At 37.3% G+C, this 21,015-nt stretch overlaps 1 protein-coding gene across 2 annotated transcripts in view; it reads left to right on the top strand.

Moving 5' to 3' along the window:
* The window catches only part of ASAP2 (ArfGAP with SH3 domain, ankyrin repeat and PH domain 2), an 85,308-nt gene that overhangs the window by 6,045 nt on the left and 58,248 nt on the right, over positions 1-21,015 (top strand). For both annotated transcript variants that reach the window (XM_041477851.1, XM_041477850.1), the window contains exons 2-3: positions 12,962-13,034; positions 16,880-17,025. In XM_041477851.1, the coding sequence (XP_041333785.1) occupies positions 12,962-13,034; positions 16,880-17,025 (219 nt within the window). The remainder of the gene's footprint in view (positions 1-12,961; positions 13,035-16,879; positions 17,026-21,015) is intronic.

Here is a 21,015-nt window from a genome sequence, read left to right as displayed (position 1 = left end):
TTCTCTATACCATAATATGCAGCAATGTTAGGTAAAGGTGAATAAAGGTGAAGCCTTTATTGTGAAATGCATTGCAAAGTCACAGGACTAAAGCCTAATCCCTGCTCCAGAGTTCTTACAGTCCACATGTCAAGTGAATCTGGCTGATGAATACAGATGGAGAAATGCAAGAAAACTTGGTGCACCTGACTAGTGTAGTGTGTTAGTAGCTGAACCACTGTGAAATGCTTTCTTTTAATTCATATGCCTTGGAATAGTGGTTATCAAACACTTAGTTCCTAAATCTATGATTGTTTTATAATATTCACTTGCCATGTGTGTATGTGCATGTGTTACATACAGCCATTCCCTGTGCGAGCTCCAGCACTGCACCTGAGCCTCACTCTAGACAGCCCACATGATCTGTCTGCTCCAGTTTCCCAGAAACAACCTTTCCACTTAAAGCTCCACAAAAGTCGACTCTAGCCTTGTTTTGGCTGACTCTTCCCTCTCTTGTCTTGGGTATCAAGCTTCTCTATGCTTTTGAAATGCTTATAGTCTCCTTGACTATATAGTTTCTTGATTTCTTGAAACTCCTTTGCCACAGCAATTATTGGTGCCCTGTGGAGGTCCCTGCCTTGGCCCAGCCCTGTCCAAGGTACTGGAGCAATGGCTGAACCTCAGGTGGGCTTCATGCTAAGATGAAATGACTCTCATGGGTGGGCCAGTGGCAAGAGCCTTCACTTGTTCTCAGCCTGTGCTGTCTCCAAATAAATCTTTTTTCCTTTGTGAAGTTGCTAGAGAGGGAAGAAGTCATGTTATAGTCAGGCATCTGTCATGGCAAGCCAAGCTGCTGACTTTTATACAAGGAAACAGAAGCTGGAGGGGCTAATGTGAGAGTCAGAGTCACTGGTTTAAAGGAAGGAATCAAGTTGTGGAAACAAGTGAAGTGTTTATTGAATAGTAGGGGCTGAATTAATTATGTACTAAAAGCAAAGCACACACACACACATATATATATAGGGAAAAAATCATTAAGAGCTGGTGAGTTCTTAAGAACTGAAGAGTGCATATACTAAAACCTGAAAAATGTCCATTAAATATTCCAGGAAAGGGGAAAATTATAGGCAAATCTACAGACTTGAAACACCCCAGGAAGAATGTCACAAATTGTCTGAGCTTGTCAGACATGTGAAGAAAAAGCCAGATATCCAGAGGAAGGTTTGTTTTAAGGAATATCTGTAAAGATAAAAGACAAACTTGCAAAGGTCAAGTTTCTTTAGGAGTGACAGGAGGCAGTAAAGAAAACAAAAACACTTTTAAGCACATAGAATTGCAAGATGAAAAAGAAGACATAATATGCAATTAGAATGTAGTTGTATTAAAAATAATGTAGGTATTGCCAAATCAAATGCTATGCTGCAATTTTTGAGTTCAAAGTGTGGGAGAAGGTAGAATGGATATCAGGAATAGAGATACAAGTAAGCAAGGCAATAAATAAAATTGTGAGCTTGAAGCACTCAGTTTGTTGGGGCTGGTTGACTTATTTCCCAGGATCCTGAAAGAACTAAGCAAATATTTCTGACAAATCCTCTGAAGTCTAGCTTGATATCTGATGTAGCACAGAGGGTAAAAAAGGCAGGGATGGAAAGAAGAGAAGAAATATTTACATCTAAAAAAAAAATTGCAATGAATGCAGAAATGCAGACTATGACCATTAAATTGAGGAGAGGTGTTTTTACTCAAACACTGTAAGTGTTCCTGGATGAGTGGCAAGCAAGTACTGGTTCCCCTCTTGCTGCCAGAAATGCTTGAAAAACATTCTAAACGTGCATTTACAGCAACTACCACTGCTATTCAAGAAGACGGTGCTTTCACATTTGTAGCATAGTCAAATGTGCAAGAGGTTCACAATAGGAGAAATTGTGTGTCTCCTTATTTACTCTTTCAGCAGTGCTGGAAGCTGCTAGTGGGAAATCAGAATTACTGAGAACCATACTTGTAAAGCTATACAAAGTGGTTATACCCAGGTTTCATATAGCATCAAAATCTCTCCTTTGGTCCATTTTAACTGAGACATTTTTTTCTTTAACCCAGCTGGAATATGTAGTTCTAGTTATGGTACAAGCAGAAGTTTGAAGTTTGTAACTATTAACTTTATTGCGAATTGAAGGCAGGACTTCTGGTTCTTTTGGCAGCCTTTTTCCCACACAGTCTCACGTTTCTTAGCACGAAGCTGTTCTGTATGCAAAATGCTTACTGTATGTGTAGCTGCTCTTGGTGGGGACAGAGATGTCAGCTCAAAGAGTTTTAGTATTAGAGATGAGATTTTCTGTGATTAAGGTGACCACAAGCTTCTTTTGTTTTGACTAAAGCTAGACTTCTTTTCTGAAGTTTACATCAATCTAGAGATTAAGTGGTCAAGTAAATTTGGCTGGGAAGCAACAAAAAAATGGTAACACAAGAAAGGGAAGACTCACAAAGTAATGGGCACCTGAAATGTTTAAGAGGTAACATGGAGATCAGTCAAATGTGAAGAACAGGAAAAGGAAATTTGAACTAAAAACAAATCGAGAGATTGAGAGAGTTATTCAGAAGCAGAAGTACTGTGATGGCAAATGAGGAACTGAAGGGTCAGGAATTGCCACTTGGGGAGAAGCATTAAGGAGGGGATAAGAAAATGCATAAGAAGTCTGAGGAAGTTCAGAGAAATTGGAATTGACGGGAACTGCAAAGGAAGAGGGAGTGTGGCAGTGTTCACAGGAAGTAGGATAAAAACAGGCCTGAGAACGTGGGGGCAGGGCTACTGTGAAAAGGATCAGTGTAGCAACGAGGTGGGCAGGAATATAGGGAAGGGGTAGTGGTGGAGGACAGGGAATAATGGTGATCTCAGCTATATCCTACTGTGTAGTTTAGGAATGAAAGAAGTCCCTCAGAAAATGAGATGTAATTAACAATTATGCAGACTTTATGAGATATTATACATATCTCAATTTTATTTGGAAAGAGAAAATAATTTATCTTACAGCTAAGAATTTATTGATGGAGGAACCGAGATACAGTATTGTACCTGAATAGGCTTTGTCTTATGAGCAATGGTGCTTTGCAGGAAATTAGCTTGGGTGGTGTGATTCAGTACTTTTCATCTCAAGTAGGAGGCTTTATTTTCAAGTGAGTAGGTGTTGGACAGAATTTGAAAAATGTGTTTCTTTGTGTGTGTGAACTCTGCTTCACAAAAATATTTACTATGTAAGTGACATACTGTGCAGTGAAGTGTATTTCTTTGGAGTGTATGCTTTAAGAGGTGGCTGTAAAAGTTAACATGAAAAAAGCTATAATATAAATTCTAGCATCTGACTTGTTATACAAGAAGAAATAGAGAACTGAGAGAGGAGGCTGAAACTCTGCTCCTTGTTGTCTTGCAGCAGTGTGGTGTTCAGAACCATCTGCTGTTTGTGGACCCCTCAGCTAGCTCTGATTAAAGATCAGATTATCAATGTAGTTCTAGCCTGAAATCTATAATTCTGTCTAGGCATTATGCTAAGTATGCATGTGGATACATCAAAACAGCTGAAGTGATTAGAGATGAACAAACTACTTCCACATTCCTGAAAGCTTTGTACTACACCTAAAAAGCATATAGGAAGGGAAAGTTGTAGTGAAGGGATGTGGATGTTCTTACGGATTATTTTCGCATGTTTTATGATTTCTGTTCATTGTTAATGAAAGATTTCTTTCCTAGAATATGCAATTTCAAGGAATTTCAGGCTGTATTCTAGGGAAGTCAACTCAGAAACAAATGCATGAAGTAATAATTTTAAGCCCCTTCAATCAACCAGGATTATTGTTTGGCTATTGCAATAGGAGTAGAAATTTCCTTAGCATTTGCAAACACAGAACTCCTGCTCCATAGTCACATGCAAAACATGCAGTATGGAGTTTTGCAAAGCACATGTTTTTAATTATTTGTTTATTTTCCAGCACTGTAGGTGTATGTTACACAGCAATAGAAAAAATGCCAGCAGAGTCCTCCTACACTCTGAGCTGCATGTCGACTAGATGCTGATTGTGCTGATGAGAATAGCTTTGAAGAAGCAACGAAGTAGTAAATCTTTCCTAAGCTGCTTTTTGTTTGATTTCATTCATTCTTCTGCTTAGTTCACTCTCTTCTGTTGCTTAAATGGTCTGGATATAGATGATAAGCTTTTCATATAAGCATTTCCAGCCCAGTCTGTTCTAGGGATGGAACATGTTTGCCACTGCCTTCCCTCTCCCCCAGGCGATATGGATGTGGCACTGGTGCGGGGACACACGGTGCTTGGCTGCATATAGATTCAGCCATTTGTCTCTTGCTTGAATCAGTTGATTCAGTAGCTCTTTTCTATTTCATTTAAGAGCAACAGAAGTTCTGATAGAACTGGACATGCTTCTCTGCTCTAAATTGCTTCAATTTTAATTGCAGAAGTTCTTTGTCTTAGGTAGTGTTTTGTCTTAGGTAACAGTTGTGTATGAATTTACCTTCCTAATCTAAATTGATGATACAGGGAAGTACCACCTTTTCCATTCTATAGATACCTTCCATGACATGAACTCTCTCATTATTTTGGCAAAGTCCACTCTGGGGATAAAGCTTTTATTTTTGCATCAATATTATGTAAATGAATATTGTATCTCTACTGTTTGGTGCACTAATAATTGCATCGCTTTAAGTTTCACTTACACATTGAGGCATCTGTCTCTAGTGACAGGAATGTCTGAACTGTTAATTTTAGTTATACTTAAAGCTGCTGAAATTCCAGTAGAATTTAAGATCATTGCTTTCAAGATTGTTACAGTGTCCTGTGATTTCTGTGTTAAGTACATAAAATGAATGACAGTTCAGATGCATTCTTTCATTTAAGTATTGATACTGAGACCATGCAGAGATTTTCAAAAGTATAGTGAATTACAGAGAAATTGGAGTGCAAATCACAGGCTGAAGTCTGAAAGCCACTATAGAACAGAAATAATTTTATAGCGTTTCAAGAGAAAATAAGTGACATAATTTGACACTGGATTTTATGTGTAATAATAATATACCTTTAGTATTATAGGTAGATGCTGTTAATAAATTTTTGCCCTGATAATAGAGAGATGATGTCCAATGTGCTGCTTTACCTCTCATGAACCTTATTTTGACAGCTGGTTCCTATGTCCCTAGGAATGGTTGGTTCATTTGAGGTGATTTGTCCTACTCTCCTGAAGTCCCCTCCAGGTACCTCTGCCATTCTTTGTTGTGGGAATATGGCATCCTTAGAGTTTCAGGTGTATCATAAACTAGACAGAGTTTGTGTGCCTTCTATTCCCTTTCACAATGTAGTGTGTATGTGTCTGCCAGAGATGTTTGTGATGCCAATTTATTATTTATTTCTGTTAAGAAGCTCTCAGAGGCCTGTTAAGACTGAAGTTCAATTTTGCTGGGTTGCTGTAGATTCTTCTCTTTTCTAGGCTAGTTTCTTGTCCCTAGAATTATTAGATACTTAAAGAAGAAAAAGACAAAGGTGTGTTGGATGTGGAGGGACAGATCAGTTTATGGCATCCAGCTGATCTGTGCACACACTGCAAAGGTTCTCATTTTTAGTATAGAGTAAGTACATAATACATAGGGGGAATGTAACTGTTTATTTTTCATTGTTTTGTAGAGATTGTGACAAGAGTGTCTGCCTGGTTCAAGCAGAGGTTTGAAAGACTACAAATACCAAATTAGACCACTAATATGGAAACTTTTGAGTACCTGGAAAGTGTTTTGGTTTGTTAATTGCTCCCATAAATAACTAAAAATTCTCTTTTCAGAAAGCTTATCACATGCAGAATAAAAGGGCATTATGTTCTGCAAAGATTAATTCTTGTTGCCTCTGATGGTGTCTAAAAAGATTTAATGCTGGGGAAAAAGAGTTCCTGAATTAAAAAAAATCTGCAAAAGGAAAATCCTGTCAGCCAGCTCATCATAATGCTGTTGAATGATACAGCGTGAGGATCAGCCTCTTCCAACAGCTGGACTTCAACCATGAATGGCAGCTAGAAAAAAGTCTCTTGCAGGGTGAGGACCAGAGAATTTTGACGTGGGTAGAGAGTTGGTAAATCTTACTAGTCCATTTAAGACAATCATCCCTGGAACTTTGATTCTGTTGCCTATGTTACTTTATTTTACTTGGTGATATATATTAGGATGTTGAAGCATGTTATATTAAATAAATGGAGATGGATATCAAGAATTGGCTACTGCAACTGAAAAAATAAACAACAATTAAATATTAAATAAGGGAGTTTATTTTGCACCCCCTCTGTTTATAAATGAGCGACTGTAGAGATTAAGTGGATAATATGTTACGTTGCTTATAAGATCTGTATTTAAAGTCCAGTCGTCTTTGAAAGCAGATAGCTACAGTGTTGGAGAAGTAAAGTATATTTCTCAGTGTAAAAATTGGTTAATGCAGGAGGTGGATGTGTTCTGGAGAAATAGTTGGCATAAGCAGCTTCCATTCTTTCTCTAAGCATGATATTTTATTTCACAAAAATGCTTGATATCTGTTTCCTAGTTAAGTATCTGTTGCATTTCTAACTTTTTGTAGTGAGGGAGGCCTGTGGAAATCAGTTAATACACAGATACAGCACCTGTTTTGTTTAGTGTGAAACAGTCTCATTTAGTGACTTTTATTAATGATGTAACATTTTATATCTCTGAACTTCTAATTTGGGATTTCTCTTCTGACAGAAGTAGTCTGTTAGAGAATTCTAGTTTTTAGAATTCCTTCTTTGTTTTAATAAATGCATTGTACAAAGTCATGCTCAGGTCTGGTTTTATACACAGCATACAGCAGTGCCAAATTCTCCCATCATTTACGTTTGCAGCAGAATTACCTTGCACTTTCACATATTCATTTCCCAAAGCACATTAGTGTTACTTTTTTCCACCATGCATATCCTTAGCTCAAGAGTTTACTACATTCTTCTGCCAAATACACCAGTGCTTGTTTAAACAGATTGCCTTGGCATCGGGCCCTCAAGAACCACGAACCCAGATGCTGGAGAAACAACGCTTTTGTGGAAAGGGACCTTTCAGAGATTATTCTGCCATAAACTCTGTCCTTTTTTTGCAGGTTTGTCTCTGAACCTTCAGTCTATTTAGCTGACAGGTCTCACAGCAAAGAGCTCATTTTTACAAATTAACTGTCATAGCTACTGCAGTTTTTCACATAGCTACTGCTCCAAGTAAAGTAATTGCCCCAAATTAAAGTGTCTTTAAATTACTGTTGTTCTAGGATCCATTCAGAAGCTACAATGCCTTGCCCCAGACTATGTCTGTAAGGGTTTTTTTTCATCCTTTGTATCAGTTCCTCTGCGAATAGGCAAGGTGATCAGTGGAAGGAAACTGGAGAGGGTTTAGAAAAGAAACTAATACATTGAAGGAGGAAATTGTATAAGAGTAAGAGAATGGAAAGAGGATTCTGAAGAGGGATAACATAATTTGGGAAGTTTTTTTACCACCCTCTGTAACAGAAAAGTGGATTGAAGCCAGCAGTGTTGACAGTTCATTTCTAGTAGAAAAATAAGCTGAGATAGAATGTCTGTGGATATCTCTGATCTTTTGAGTCAGCAAGGATTAATTACAGCAAATATCAGATTGCCTGTAAAGATACACGAGGAAAGCCAAACTGTTGTGGTTCTTGGATACAAGTATAAAAAATTTGCTGTTGTTAATTTTTAAACAAGACCAGTCCAGTGAGGCACAAGAACCTTGTCTTTTTCTGCTGTCTCTACAATAACTACTTGATTGCCTCTCTTTTCCTTAACTGACCAAGTTTCTTCCTGTGCCCTTTTGTTTTTGGGAAGGATGTTCCTATATGTGTTCAGCATCTGCAGCAGCCTCTGGCATTATTACTTATTCTGAAATACTGGAATGGATGAAGTGCAGGATTTATGACTGTTGAGTAGACCAATGTTTTAAAGCAAATTGCTAAAATTAAGAGTGAGATCTGATTTTGTTTTAAAGAAATAGTGTTAAGATAACTGTGTATAATAGATCAAATATCAGTGTGTTAATATTTTTTTGTATATTTGTCAGTTAGATGCTCATTATAGAGAACACGTAGGTTCCTGACTCCAGGATTTTTCTAATGACACAAGATTTATTTCCCAAAATTTTTTTTACTGCTTTAGCAGTACTTCCAAGCATTTATTTTACAAAATGGTAATCTTGAGACTTTCCTCAAATTCAGATGCAGTTCTATGAATACTTTCAGCAAAACCCCATCCAAATAGGTGAAAATGTGAAATAGTTACTTTTACACTTTCCAAAAGGAAGCTGCTGTGGGTAAGAAGGAAGGAATGTGTTAGAGATTTTGAACTGTTTTAAATGCAAAGTAAAGTAAAGGTGATGGCCAACTCCTTCCTCTTCCTCCATCCCTACTTCCCATGGTATGCTGTCAGGTTTAGTTTTTTTTCTTTCCGTTGTCTGGAATGAGAAAATTTGGGCTTCTTGTTTCTCTTGAGAATAGCCTGTTGGGCTATGTAGTGTTTATGGTTGAGAGTATCTCAGTCTTTTGTTTTTAAACTCATTGCTGGAAACTGGGAGATTATCCTGGGGAAGGATGTGTACGTGCTTTTCCTTGCTTGCTGCCCCGAACATCTGCTGTTGGCTGCTCCTGATAGAGGATATCAGGTTAAATGCAGTGTTGATCTGATCCAGTATGGCTGTTTTTCTATTCCTTCACAGATAATTAATTATATTCTGGGCCACAAATAAAAAAGACGCTGGTGTGAGGACACTTGTATAAGACAAAGACACAGACTTCTGCTGTAAGTTTGGCACAAAATATGTTTAATGAACCACTAGAGCCTGGGGACTCTCCACTTATGCTGCTACTCTCCTGGTTTTCCCCATACCCTTTGGCTCTGTAAAAGGTGCCAAAATCATCTCTGGGATGTTCAGTTTCTGAGTTTCTGTCTTCCTGCTTTTTTTCCTCCCCCAGTTAAATATGCTAATAATAGAACAGTTGTTTCTCCTCTCTCCACTGAAGAGAGCAAATAATACATTCATCTTTTATGCCAGCCATCTATACTGCACAGATCTATTTAGATAATATAGATTTGGGGATTGATGCCAATCTTTTTATTTTCTGAGTTTTTTGGTGGGGAAGCAGCACAATTAAATGTTTGAAAATTGCAACCCCTGGTGGGCTTAAATCTTTCTAGGCAATGTGAAACAGACTTAAGCAGAACTATTATTATTATTATTATTATTATTATTATTAATAATTATAATTAGAACGAAGCATACAGAGTAGGCTGTAGAATAGCATTTTAGGATGTTTCAGTAATCTCAGACTGATTTCTTCCTGGTAAGATGGATTTGGTTCTAATTAGTTGGCGCATTTTACTGTTCAAAGTAAAAACCTTTGAAGCAGTGAAAATAGAAATTGGCCTTTGGCAAGTGAAACTGGACCTTGTTCCTACATGTGGAAAAAAGCTTTGCTACTTATCATTGGTAGCTTGAGTCCTCTGTCCTGTGTTCCTTTGAAAATCTACCTTTGATTGTGATATGCTTGTTCCTCTCCCTAGTATACTTCTGAGTAGACAGTAATTTACCTTAAAAATGGTTCATAAGATTGCCATCAGAAATCACATGAAAGTAAATGAACAGAAGACATAAATACTGTATTTGGAAAAAAGATTGCACAGACAAGGACACACTCAAGAAGGTCACTTTGGAGTTTCTGTTCCAGTTCATGTGCATAACACCATTTCCACAATAACGTGACGTCTTGTGTATTGTAGAGAATTTCTCCTGCCCCCCCCTTAAGTCAAAGCTGTATTTACTGTTTTTAACAATAGATCAGTCTGAGTGCTCATCAGTAGAAGCTGAGTGGGACTATGAAAATTATTTATATGGCCTCATAGTCTCAGTTGTGCTGAAACAGATGCTAAAATAAGCAGTCTTACAACAGAGATTTTTAAGGCTAAACTAGAAATATTACCTGAGAGGACAAACTGATCCCACCATGTGAAATACAGGGTCACTTTTCTTCTGGTTCAGGAGTTTACTAGGCATTTTCAAGTGAATAAAAAGAAACACTAGTATATGCAACATCCAAAACCATTTTAAAATGTCCTGCTCCTGAAACTACTGAGAATGCACCAAGAAGTTGAATTAGGATGCATTTTGATGCATGTGTGTGCATTGGTACAGTGTGTCTATATTTATGAAACAAGCAGAAGCTTGTGAACCGTTGTGAAGCTACAGCTGGATTTGAGCTGATTTCCCAGTGCTAAAATGTGGACAAAGAAAAGGACAAGGAAATATGAAGAACAACACTAAAGACAAGGAGCTGACATATTCATGTTTTGTCCTGAAATGACTCCTTTGAAACACTAAATGTGAATAAACACCAATGCTGCTCGATTAAACAAAGGCAAAGTCTTCCTCTCTATTTTTTGGTCTGTAAGCAACAGTGAAATACAGTATTAAAGATGCAAAGCTTTTCAGTATTTTACCCATTGTAGGCACACGTAGGCACTCCTAAATGTCACACACTACGAGAAGATTGCACCAAGGAAGGGAGGAATTGACAAAACTTCCTGCAACAGCAAGTGTAGTTATATTACCACAGTTGGAAACATAGTAATTGTATTTCATAAATGTATCCAGATCCCTCTTCAAATGACTAGATATTTGTTATCCTTCGTTTCCTGTTTGGAAAGCATTCCAGAACTGATTTTTCCACCCAGTGTCTAGTAGCAGTTTGTTAAGGTTCAGGTACAGCTTTGCACTGACACAGCTGAAAAGACAGGCAGGGGATGAAGAGAGGACCCAAGAAAGCCTGACCTATACAGTTCCAGCACATTAAAGTTTTAGGTTTTGCTTGTTGTGTTGTCCTTGGTACTGTCAGTGGGATATTTCCCCCATTATCCTTTCTTTTTAATTTTTATGTGGACCAGCTGTCTGAAATGGGTTGATGCTTGAGTTGTCACTGGTGTATTAGGGGCATTAGCTGCCATTTCTGTTGGACAGTCTCTGGTTGTGCCTTGTGGGTTTGTTCCTCTGCTGCCTGATCCTGGTGAAAGTGGAAGTTGGTTGAGAGACATTTCAAACCAAAATGATGACTTTAGTCGAGGAAGCGGATTTGAGGTTTTTTTCTTGCTGGGAGTTTGTGCTTTCTGACTGAGGCAGTCTTGGGCCAGAGGATTTTGTTAATCCATAGATGTCTGGATCCCTGACCATGTGAATACAATTAATCCCATGCATGTATCCTTCTGACATTTTTCTTCCTTAAGAATTATCTTCCACAAAATAAGGTGCAGAGGTTTAAATTTTCTCAGTTGCACACACAAATCTAAGACTTGGCTGAGAATTGAATTTGTAAGTTTTAAGTCTCTGGCTGTCAGCCTTCTCTTTGTACTGTTGCTCATATTGCTTGTAGTTGGAGACGTTCCTTTCACTTCTACTCCAGAAGGATGGTTGCCCTTTGATGCAGTCATCAATGAAATAATTCCTCTGTATTCAGCTGATTGGAAGGTGTTCTTCCAAGGTTATTTTTAGAAATCACCGAATATACAATGAGGGAATTCACTTCATGTACTCCCATCCAAACAGGTGACTAATCTAACCTTGGAGATCACACTAGATACAGACTTGTAGTAGATGGAATTCAAATTGCTGAAGAGAGTGAACAGATCTGGCATGGCTTTTATGGGCTTGCGTAGATTGTTTTATTTTCCCCTTCCTCTGTACTTCAGAATTCCAGATGAAAAGGCCTGTGCACTTTTCCTGCTGATATATTTCAGGTCTGAACTATAAAGATGCTGGAGGTAAAACCTCCAATGGATATAGCAGTACCATGGCACTGTAACCATTAATGTTAAGGCATGGTCTGAATTGGTTGGTTTGCAGACCATGGAATGCTGTGAAGATTTTGTTCAGCTATTTGTGGTCTAAATAGATTCAGTTTAAGAATACTCCCAGAATCAGGGGGCTTAATATTTCTTTTTGCATTCACTGTGTTAAAATAATTGGATAGACTCCTGGGGGCTGACTTTTCTGCATAAAACAATGGTTTGTCAGATGTGTAGCTGCTGCAATTTGTTGAAATGTTTTGAATGAAAACTGGAATAAATTTGGTAGGTTTTCTTTGCTTTATCATGTATCATGGTAAACATCTCTTGGCATAATACAATTTGTAGTGTTCAGTATTGTTTTTCAGTGGGGTCTAAAGATACCCCATCTCTGAAACATATATTTTCTTCAAGTTTCACAACTTTTTAAAAAAATCAATTTGTATAACCATCATTCTGCTTCTCCCTTCTGGAACAATTCCCCATTTTTGAGTATGCTCATATTTCACTTCAGTAAGCAAAATGGTTACCTGCTTTTACTTCTTTCTTTGAAACAAATTGATTGTAAGTGCTTGAGCATTCTGCACAAGTTTTAAACTTGAGTTTTATATAGTGTTGGGGAAAGCTTAGCCTAGTTAAACTCTGTGAACGATATTTGAGAGATATGCAATTTATTTTGCTCAGCATAACAGATAGAAAGTTCATATAGTTGAGAAAGCAATTAACTAAATTATCCAGGAAAACTGAAATTAAATTCCATTTTCAATATTCTGCCTAAGGAAGTGATATGTCTCATTTCTTCAGCAACATCAGAATATATGATGGGTGAGAACTGTTTTAAGCTTCTTTAATAATTTAGCATGGAAAGATGATACTGTGTAAATTGTTTCCTGCTGAGTTTACATGATGCTGGTCCCCAGCCAGAGATGGAGGGGGTGTTTTTCGGGCAAGGGGACAGAATAGGTTGTATGGATGGGGGTGGAAGCAAATAGCAAGTAATTTATTAATTATGGAAATAAAGATAACTATGTAATAGTTGTAACTACAGCAGGTTTCCAGGGTAGAAATTTGCCAAAGGACAATCCACTATTACGTTATTCTCTTTTTTTAGGCTCTGGATGTTGACCGAACTGTTCTCTATAAAATGAAGAAATCTGTCAAAGCCATAAACTTATCTGGTCTGGGTAAGTACATAATTCCTATTAGTTTGTATTGGTGAAATTAGAAGATTTAAACAGTCAGATGTCATACTGAATCAGAAGGAGGTAACTCTGAGAAGAGAGATATGTGCATTTTAAATGGCAATCTTGAACTAGTTGTTTGATCATGAACTCAGTAAGGATGAGATGTTGTGGGGTAGTTAAACCTCTCTTGCTGCCATGCTGGTACCAGGTGGTAAAGCTGTGCTCTGCTCTTTCCTCTGGGTGTGGGCTCCTTGCTCCTTCTGTCACCCTTGCTGCTTGGCAGATCCCTAGATGAGTTTTTAAGCTTGTATAAAGCTGCATCAACTTAATTGGGATTAGATGAGCACCTGAAGTGGTAGGGCCATGTGTATCATCAAGGCGGTGGGGGGTGAAATTACTCTTTGGCAGCAATAAGAAGCTACATTGGCTCTACTGCTTTGTGAAACTTCAGTCTCCCTGGTGGCTTCCACTTATGTATGTTGAGAACTTCATGACAAGAGGGAGCTGATGAGATGCAACTTTTTATTGTCATGATGTAAAAAGTCAGATATTTTTCACACAATGCTGTATAAAATATAAAGAACTATTGCTGCATGCATTTTTAAATGTATGCCAATCTCTTAGAATTGTGTATGTTGATCTTCTGTGAAAAAATAATTGAAGCTTTTGTTTTTGTGGATCAGCAGCATTTTGTGAATAAGAAATAGCATTTGTTTTTGTGGATAAGAAATGGCATTTGGTTGGCTTTTGTTCTCATTGTGCAGTTCATAGCAAGTAGAGATAACAAAACCTATATTAAATGCAGAATAGGTAGGCCTGTCGACCTTGGAGAGCCACCAGTACTTGACAGAACTTGTGGCCATGTTGGTGTTCAGACAAGGTTAGAACAAGAACTGCTGTTGTGGTATAATTCATCTCCAGTAATTGAAAGGAAGTTCCTTGTTGAATGTAATAAAGCTGTTATCTTTGGATTGTGGAGGGTTCAGTTTAAGATTCATTAGGAGCTGTTTCATTGATTTGGCATCCTTTCTTCTCTTCTTTTTCTTGCTTGGCTGGGTTTTTTTTGGCTGTTAAGTTTTTTAAAAAAATTTATTCTAGAATGCTAGACTATACCTCATAATCAGAGTACCTGTTAGAACATTGTAGCAAATCACTAGTCTTTGCATAAAATCAGTACCTTGCCCACATTTTAAATTTGTGCTGCCCACGCAATCTTGACAAGAAAGATTTGGAGGCTTTTATCTTCCACCAGCAGAAACATCACTAACCAAGCCACTTGTCAGCCCCTGGGGTTTCTTTTAACAAAACAAAGCCCATGGTCCTACACTCAGAAGAGCACAGTGACTGGATTTTTAGCATAGGTTCCCTAAATAGTTAATAATGTTGTAATAAAATAATGTGTTGTCTTTTTTATTAAGGCTTACATAGTGACTCCCAGTTTGTACATAGCTTGGGTTTTTACTTAAAGAAAGCCTCTAAACCCTCAAAACTGGATCAGATTTCTTTTTTTTATTTCATACCTTTTATTTGTAGAGAAGCTTTTAAAATTTGTCAGGAAAACACCATAGGGCAGGAAGAGTATTTTGGAGGGTTCCATCGGAAAAGTAGATTTTTGTGTTCTTCAGAAGCATTTGGGGGGTATCAGCTCAGTTAATAGTACTGTTGCAATAAACTGCCATCAGCATTCTGGGGAATGTCTCAGAATCCAGAAGAACAGTCCCCAGGATGCTGGGGAATAGAAGACTCCTGGGGATGCTGTGTGGAATGGGTGCCGTGCTTGTTTCCTAAGGTAAAAAGTCTGCATGGCTCAGCTACTGGTTGCACATCTAACCATAACACCTAATGGTAGCAGCCTTTTCACCTTGCTTTCATGCAGGGGCACCTTGCTCTTTTTGCTGTAGGAATTGTGGCCTGACCTCTTCTCTCACCTGGGTTCATGTAAGCTAAGCTGGATGCAGGAAGCAGCAAAAATGCAGAAAGCAGTGTGGAAATAATTCACTTTACTGGGTAGATGTGAGATCTAAAGGAGCTGTGACCTGCCACGTCCTCATTTTTGCTGCCTGTGCCAGTTCATTGGAAGCTTGTTCAGGTGTATATATGTCACACAATAGAATTAGTTGAGCATCCTTACTTCATCCTACAGCAAAAATTTTGGTAAGTGCTCAGCCCTTGCTGTTGATGCTGAGGAAAATAAGTAACTTTCAGTGCTAATATTCAGTTTTTAAATTTAATAGCTATCTGCAAACTATCTGTCACAGGCTGCAAATTCAAGTGCTCAAGTTAAAGACTTGAAGAATTAATGCTGTTTGTGTAACACCCATTCTGTACATTATGTCAGTCTTTAATTACATAGTGTTATACCACTACAGCATAGGGTTTTAGTTTCATATATTGGAAATCAGACAAAATTTTTAGCTTTTTGAGAAAAAAAAGTTCTTGAATGGTGTTCCAGATGGGACACATGAACAGACAGGTTTGTTTTTAGTCTGGAGCATGATAAGTTTATTGAACAGGTTATATAACCAATTCACTGAAATTTGGAAAAGGACATTATATCAAAAATCCTTTGGATATTAAGTGTATTTATGTGTAAAAATGGGCTTGAAATGAAACGGAATCATTGCTTGTTTAAACAGATTAATCCTCTCTAAATAATCTTCAGGGTTTATGCTGGTCTCATATAATGAACAAGACAGTCTTTGTCCTTATTAATGCATAATTTGTTTTCTAGGGTGTGGAGGTTTTTGTTTTGTTTTTTTTCCCTGACTTCCTTTGAAGCTTTAGAAATTGTCTACAGCTAGAATAAGAAATAGGCAATGTTAGCTTTCTCAGGTGCCAACTTTGTGTGCTTTGTCCACATGCTCAAGCATGACATGGTCACTAAACTTGAGTTCAGGAAAACTTTCTGTTTTCTTCCACAGGTCAAATTGACTTTTGACAAAGGGACTTTTTATGCCTGTCTGTATAGGCAAGTAACCTGGTGACTTGGGCAAAGTAGTTAAGACTCTCAGATTTCCTTTATACTTGAATTTATTTTATGCCTAGATTTCCTCTCATGTCCTGGGCTGAATAACCACCCAACATGTGCAGCTCAAAGCTTTCTGAACATTGATGTTAGATGTGTGCTGCTTTAATTGTCCTGGTGTAGCCCAGGACCACTGGATGACTTCTGGGGCAAAGCTTCTGGTTTTGTTGTTTCAGAAGGGAGTCTGGTTGTCATGAACCAGAACTGCTTTCAGAACTGAACAGGCCTGTGGTAAATGCAGATTGCAAGGATTTGCTTCAGATCCCCACTGCTGTCCTGAATTGGAGAACTAACATAGATATGGTTTTGTGCTCTGTAACATGTTTTGTAGTCCTTTTTCCTAGGATGACCCAAGAATATTTGATCTATTGCTTTCTGTGGTAGAGATCCAAGACTCTGCCAGCACACTTTAGCTCCTCTGCTTCTTTTTCAGCACACGGTAGAACATAATAGCACACAGTTAAAATAAGTGTTAATAAAATATTAAAATCTAAAAGTTCATTATAGGAGTTGGGAGTTGTTGTGATGTCTCTGTATATGGTGCAGAAGTATTATTTCTGGGTCTTTCTAGGGTGTCAGATGTTTGTCTTGTCTTGGCACGTTGTCATTTTTACATGTGAATAGGTACATGCAAACCAGAATGAGGTATGTCATACTTCTGGCATATCAGTGTTAAAGTGTAAATAATGACTGGTTTTTGTATCAAGTAAACATTTTTAGCAATAACTCTGGAAAGCTTTTTTTTTTAAAGCCCCATAAATTGTGATTTCAATAACCTTTTATCTGATGATGATATCTTCGTGTTTTGCTCTTTTTGAAGCTCATGTGGAAAATGAAGAACAGTATACACAAGCACTGGAGAAGTTTGGTGGCAACTGTGTTTGCAGGGATGACCCAGATTTGGGAACAGCGTTTTTAAAATTTTCTGTGTTTACAAAGGAATTAACTGCACTCTTCAAAAATTTGGTAAGAATTACTTAAGAAAAACATGTTGGACTTTTAAAGCCAAAGGCTGTATTTTGGAATTATAACAGCTCTTCATATTGAAGACAATTTGTGTTTTAGCAACCACTGTTCTTAAAAAATTCTCAGCTTATGAAAATATCTCATGTGCTAGGTTTTCCCCTTGCTGAAGTCAAAACTCAACCCAAACCAAAGAAATCATAAAAGACACCACCACAACATAAAACCACAACAAATCCCCCTCTTCCAACATTTCTCACACCTAAAAGCTTCCCACAATAAAGTAGTTATAACATGCATTATAAAACACACATCTCAATTTGCTTTAAATTGTGAAACCAGCAAAACCCAACTTGATTTACTGTGTGATCACAATGTTTTACTTTACTTTTTCCCACTTTCCATTTGTATTTGTGAAGGGAGATTTTAGTGGCCCTGGCAGAGAGTATTTTTACTTCTCAGGGAAGTGAGTCAGGGAAACAAAAATCAAGCAAAATGCTAAAACAACAGTAGCGTCCATTGGGGACCAATCCTACAGCTGAAGCCAGTAAGTCTTAAAAGCCTCTTTGGTGAGCCAAATGGGATGGAGCCAAATGGAAGAACGGGATTTTTAATTATAAATGGAGAATTTTCAGCCTCAATTTCACATTAATCAGAGGGTGCAAAAAGGGCAGATTCAGATTACATCCTACGAGCTAGAGCTTTCCCCTATCTTAAGTACCAAATTTACTTGAATTCACAGAACTCTTATACCAGGGGCTAGGAAAGGGAAATGACCCAGATTCCCAGGAGCATTTAAAAGTCTGTGTCTGCTGAAATCAATGGCATGAAGACACATCAAATGCTTTTGTGAGTCTAGACCAAATGTCGGTAGTTTGCAGCCAGCTGGTCATAATCACTTCTTTGGGGAATGTTTCCAGCTGATGGGATTTAGACCAGTTCCATTCACTCTCTGATGTTGTCCTGTCTTTTTACCCAATCGTGACATTGATGAATATAGCCACAAATGTATTTATCAACAATGAAATGTATTGCATATTGGTTATATTGATTTGAACTTCTCTGGATGTGCAAATACTATCTGAGATTATGTATCAGAAAAGACATCCTCATTCAGTGTGAGTCAGTTATCCCAAATCTCTCATACAGAGGCAGGCAGCTCCTATGGAAAGGAAAATTGAATGGGTCTTCTAATTGATACCTTCTGTTGACTAAAACCCCCTCTCTATCATATATTAATTGCAGTATGATGAATTCATTAGGCAAATGGATCTGGGAAATGTGATGTTTAAGTGGTTTTAAAAAGCAATCTGCTAAAAGCTACCCCCGCTCCCCAGAAAAATCTTTCAATGTATTACATTTCAAGAATACTTCTGAAGGCTGGAAGGTGTTGCTTTTTTACCAAAAATCTTAGCTATTTGTTCTCTTAAAACCAGAAACTACTATCTTTGCAAAATGTTTCTGATAATAATAAATTTTCTTCCACACTTTGGAAAGGAAAAACACAAAATAAGTATCTATGGGAAGTTGGAATGCATGTTTTTGTTACCTCTTGTTATCTACCTAAGTGTTTTGTGTGTCTTCTCCAAGGAATAGTTGTAGGGTTTTTTGCTGTGTATTTTTTTTTTAGTAGCAGCTATGTCCTTTTGCTTCAGTTTGTGTGTATAAGAAGAGGCTCTGTCATAAGAGAGTAGCTAAGTCTGTAGTTTTTCTCAGTTTTGTGGTTCTTATTTACTCTGTTTTTGAAGGGAAGAATAACTTTGCATAGGCATGAATGCAATTTCTTTTTTTAATATTGCAGTAGCATAGGCACCTTCTCTCTTTATTACTGTCTGGTGAAGAGCAGGTCTCTGTAAAGTTCTGCTCCTTCCTAATATGCCTCATATTTTTGAGGTTTGAAGCATTTTGTTTTTTTCCTGACTAGCAAAGGAAACCTAATGGTCCTTGAATTTGGTGTCTCAATAGGAAAATAGTTTCCTCCAGAAAGAAATACATATGAAAAAAAAGACGTGAACTTCATTATTGTTTGTATCTGCCACATTTATGAAAAAGAAATCTGGAATAATGAAAAATTATAGCCTTATATAGCTTTGCCTATTAGAAGTTAATGCCACTAGAAAAAATTTTTAGTAACTGGTCACTTTGAAAATATTTTCATAAATTCAGTGTTTGAGGTCCAGTTTTCCAGAAGGTTAAAAGGGTATTGACCAGTATAAAAATTTCTGTACAGGAATTGGAAATAATTTGGGGTGTATTTTGTTTGAGTTATAGCCATATGTGCATTCTCATAATGAGGTGACGTATCCAACTCTGAATGCTCTCATCATAATGATATTAAAAGCATGCTTCTCCTCTGGTGTTTCCTTGTAGCACTCCACATGTTTTGGTTGTAAATATTTTCATCAAAAATGTAGCTGGGGCCATGCAACCTGCTACTGTTGAAAAAACATTCTGAAAGGTACTCTTTAAATAGACCTATCTCTGGAGTTTCACACGGTGTTGAACTTCCACAGAAGATTTTAACTGAAGTGGATGGGGAATGTGCAAGGAAGTGAGAGGACATGTTCAGACTGGAACAGATGCCAAAGCTATTAACACTGGCAAGGCTTTAGGGCTACTGTCAAGTTTTGCTTTGTCATATATTTTACTTTTGTTTCTAGAGGCTGAAGTGATCTGTCAGCTCTTGGCCTGGACGGCATTTAGAGCTGTAGCTCTACAGCGCTTCAGCACACAGATTTTCCTTAAACTTAAACAAGGTAGAGGAAAGCCATTATAAAGCTGTTCTGCTTTAACTGGAGTTTCAGGTGCTTGCTTTCCCTAACAATTTTTAAAGTTTCCCAAAAGACTTTGAAGTTTTTATGGCCTTATCAAGGCATCAGTGTTTTAAATTATTTCAATAACAGCTGAAGTGTTTTTGTTTTTAATCCTAAAACCTGTATATTTACTATTCAAGTTAAGGTTTAGGTCTTGAGGTTTCTATAAGTTTGCTATGCTGCTTTCATGTGTGCACTTTCAAATAGTGCATAAAATTAAAAAAAAACCCCACCCCAACCTTTGTAGTTTTTCTTCACTTTTGAAGGGATTTATAAATGCATCTTCAAGAAATGAATTTATATTTAATGTGTACAAGATCCTTGTAACCACTCATTTTAGCCATTCTGCCCCGGTTTGCACTATTTGGATCACTTTGTGATACATACTGTGCAACTACTTTCTCTTGCCAAATCTCTGATATAAACTTAAAAGTTTTTTTTTCAACTTCTTTTTTTTTAAGAAGATTGAGCAATCAGTTTGTCTTTTTGGTAGTGAGAGATCTGAAAATACTAGATGCCATTTTCAGAGATAACATACTACATTTCGTGGCAAGCACAATACTGCTTGTTGATGGCAACCTTGTTACTAATTCCTAATAGACTTGGACCACCCGCTAGAGTAGGAGGTGCTCCCAGGGGGGTAAGGTCTGTATGGTACTTGCTTGTAGTGTTAATTATTATTCCTTCTTAGGTATAGTGCCAAGGGATAAAGATGTGAGTCTTAATATGAAAAATGTTAGGACAAGGAAAGGCTCATTGCAATATGTTTGCATTTAAAATATTTTCTCCTTTAAATCCTATTAAATTGCTACACTGAGAAGAAATAAACTCTAGCTGTGCATTTTTGTCAACAGTCCTTGAAATGGGGTTTGATCTCTGAAAATGAAGTAGCTATTTAACAAGTACCATTTTCTGTATTTGTTGCTGTTATACTTACTTTTTTCCTTTATTTTTCATTTATATAAATTTAAAGATGATGAAACAAGCTGCATTGAGAGGAGTGGATCTGATATTTTCACTCTGTGGAAGATAGCTGGAACTAAGAGATTCTAATTTTTATTAATAATCCTTGGAGTTTTAGTCAGAAAAAATTGAAGAACAGCAGTGGTATTTTTCTGACCATATGCTCTTGCTTTACTTACTTTTTTAAATGTAAGAAGAAAGAAAATTTGCTTAACTG

This window comes from Pyrgilauda ruficollis, unplaced genomic scaffold, assembly GCF_017590135.1.
Source record: "Pyrgilauda ruficollis isolate IOZ18807 unplaced genomic scaffold, ASM1759013v1 scaffold42, whole genome shotgun sequence".
In the NCBI taxonomy this organism is placed as follows: domain Eukaryota; kingdom Metazoa; phylum Chordata; class Aves; order Passeriformes; family Passeridae; genus Pyrgilauda; species Pyrgilauda ruficollis.
The sequence above is the reverse complement of the archived record's forward strand: the minus strand, read 5'-3'. Positions and strand labels throughout refer to the sequence as shown.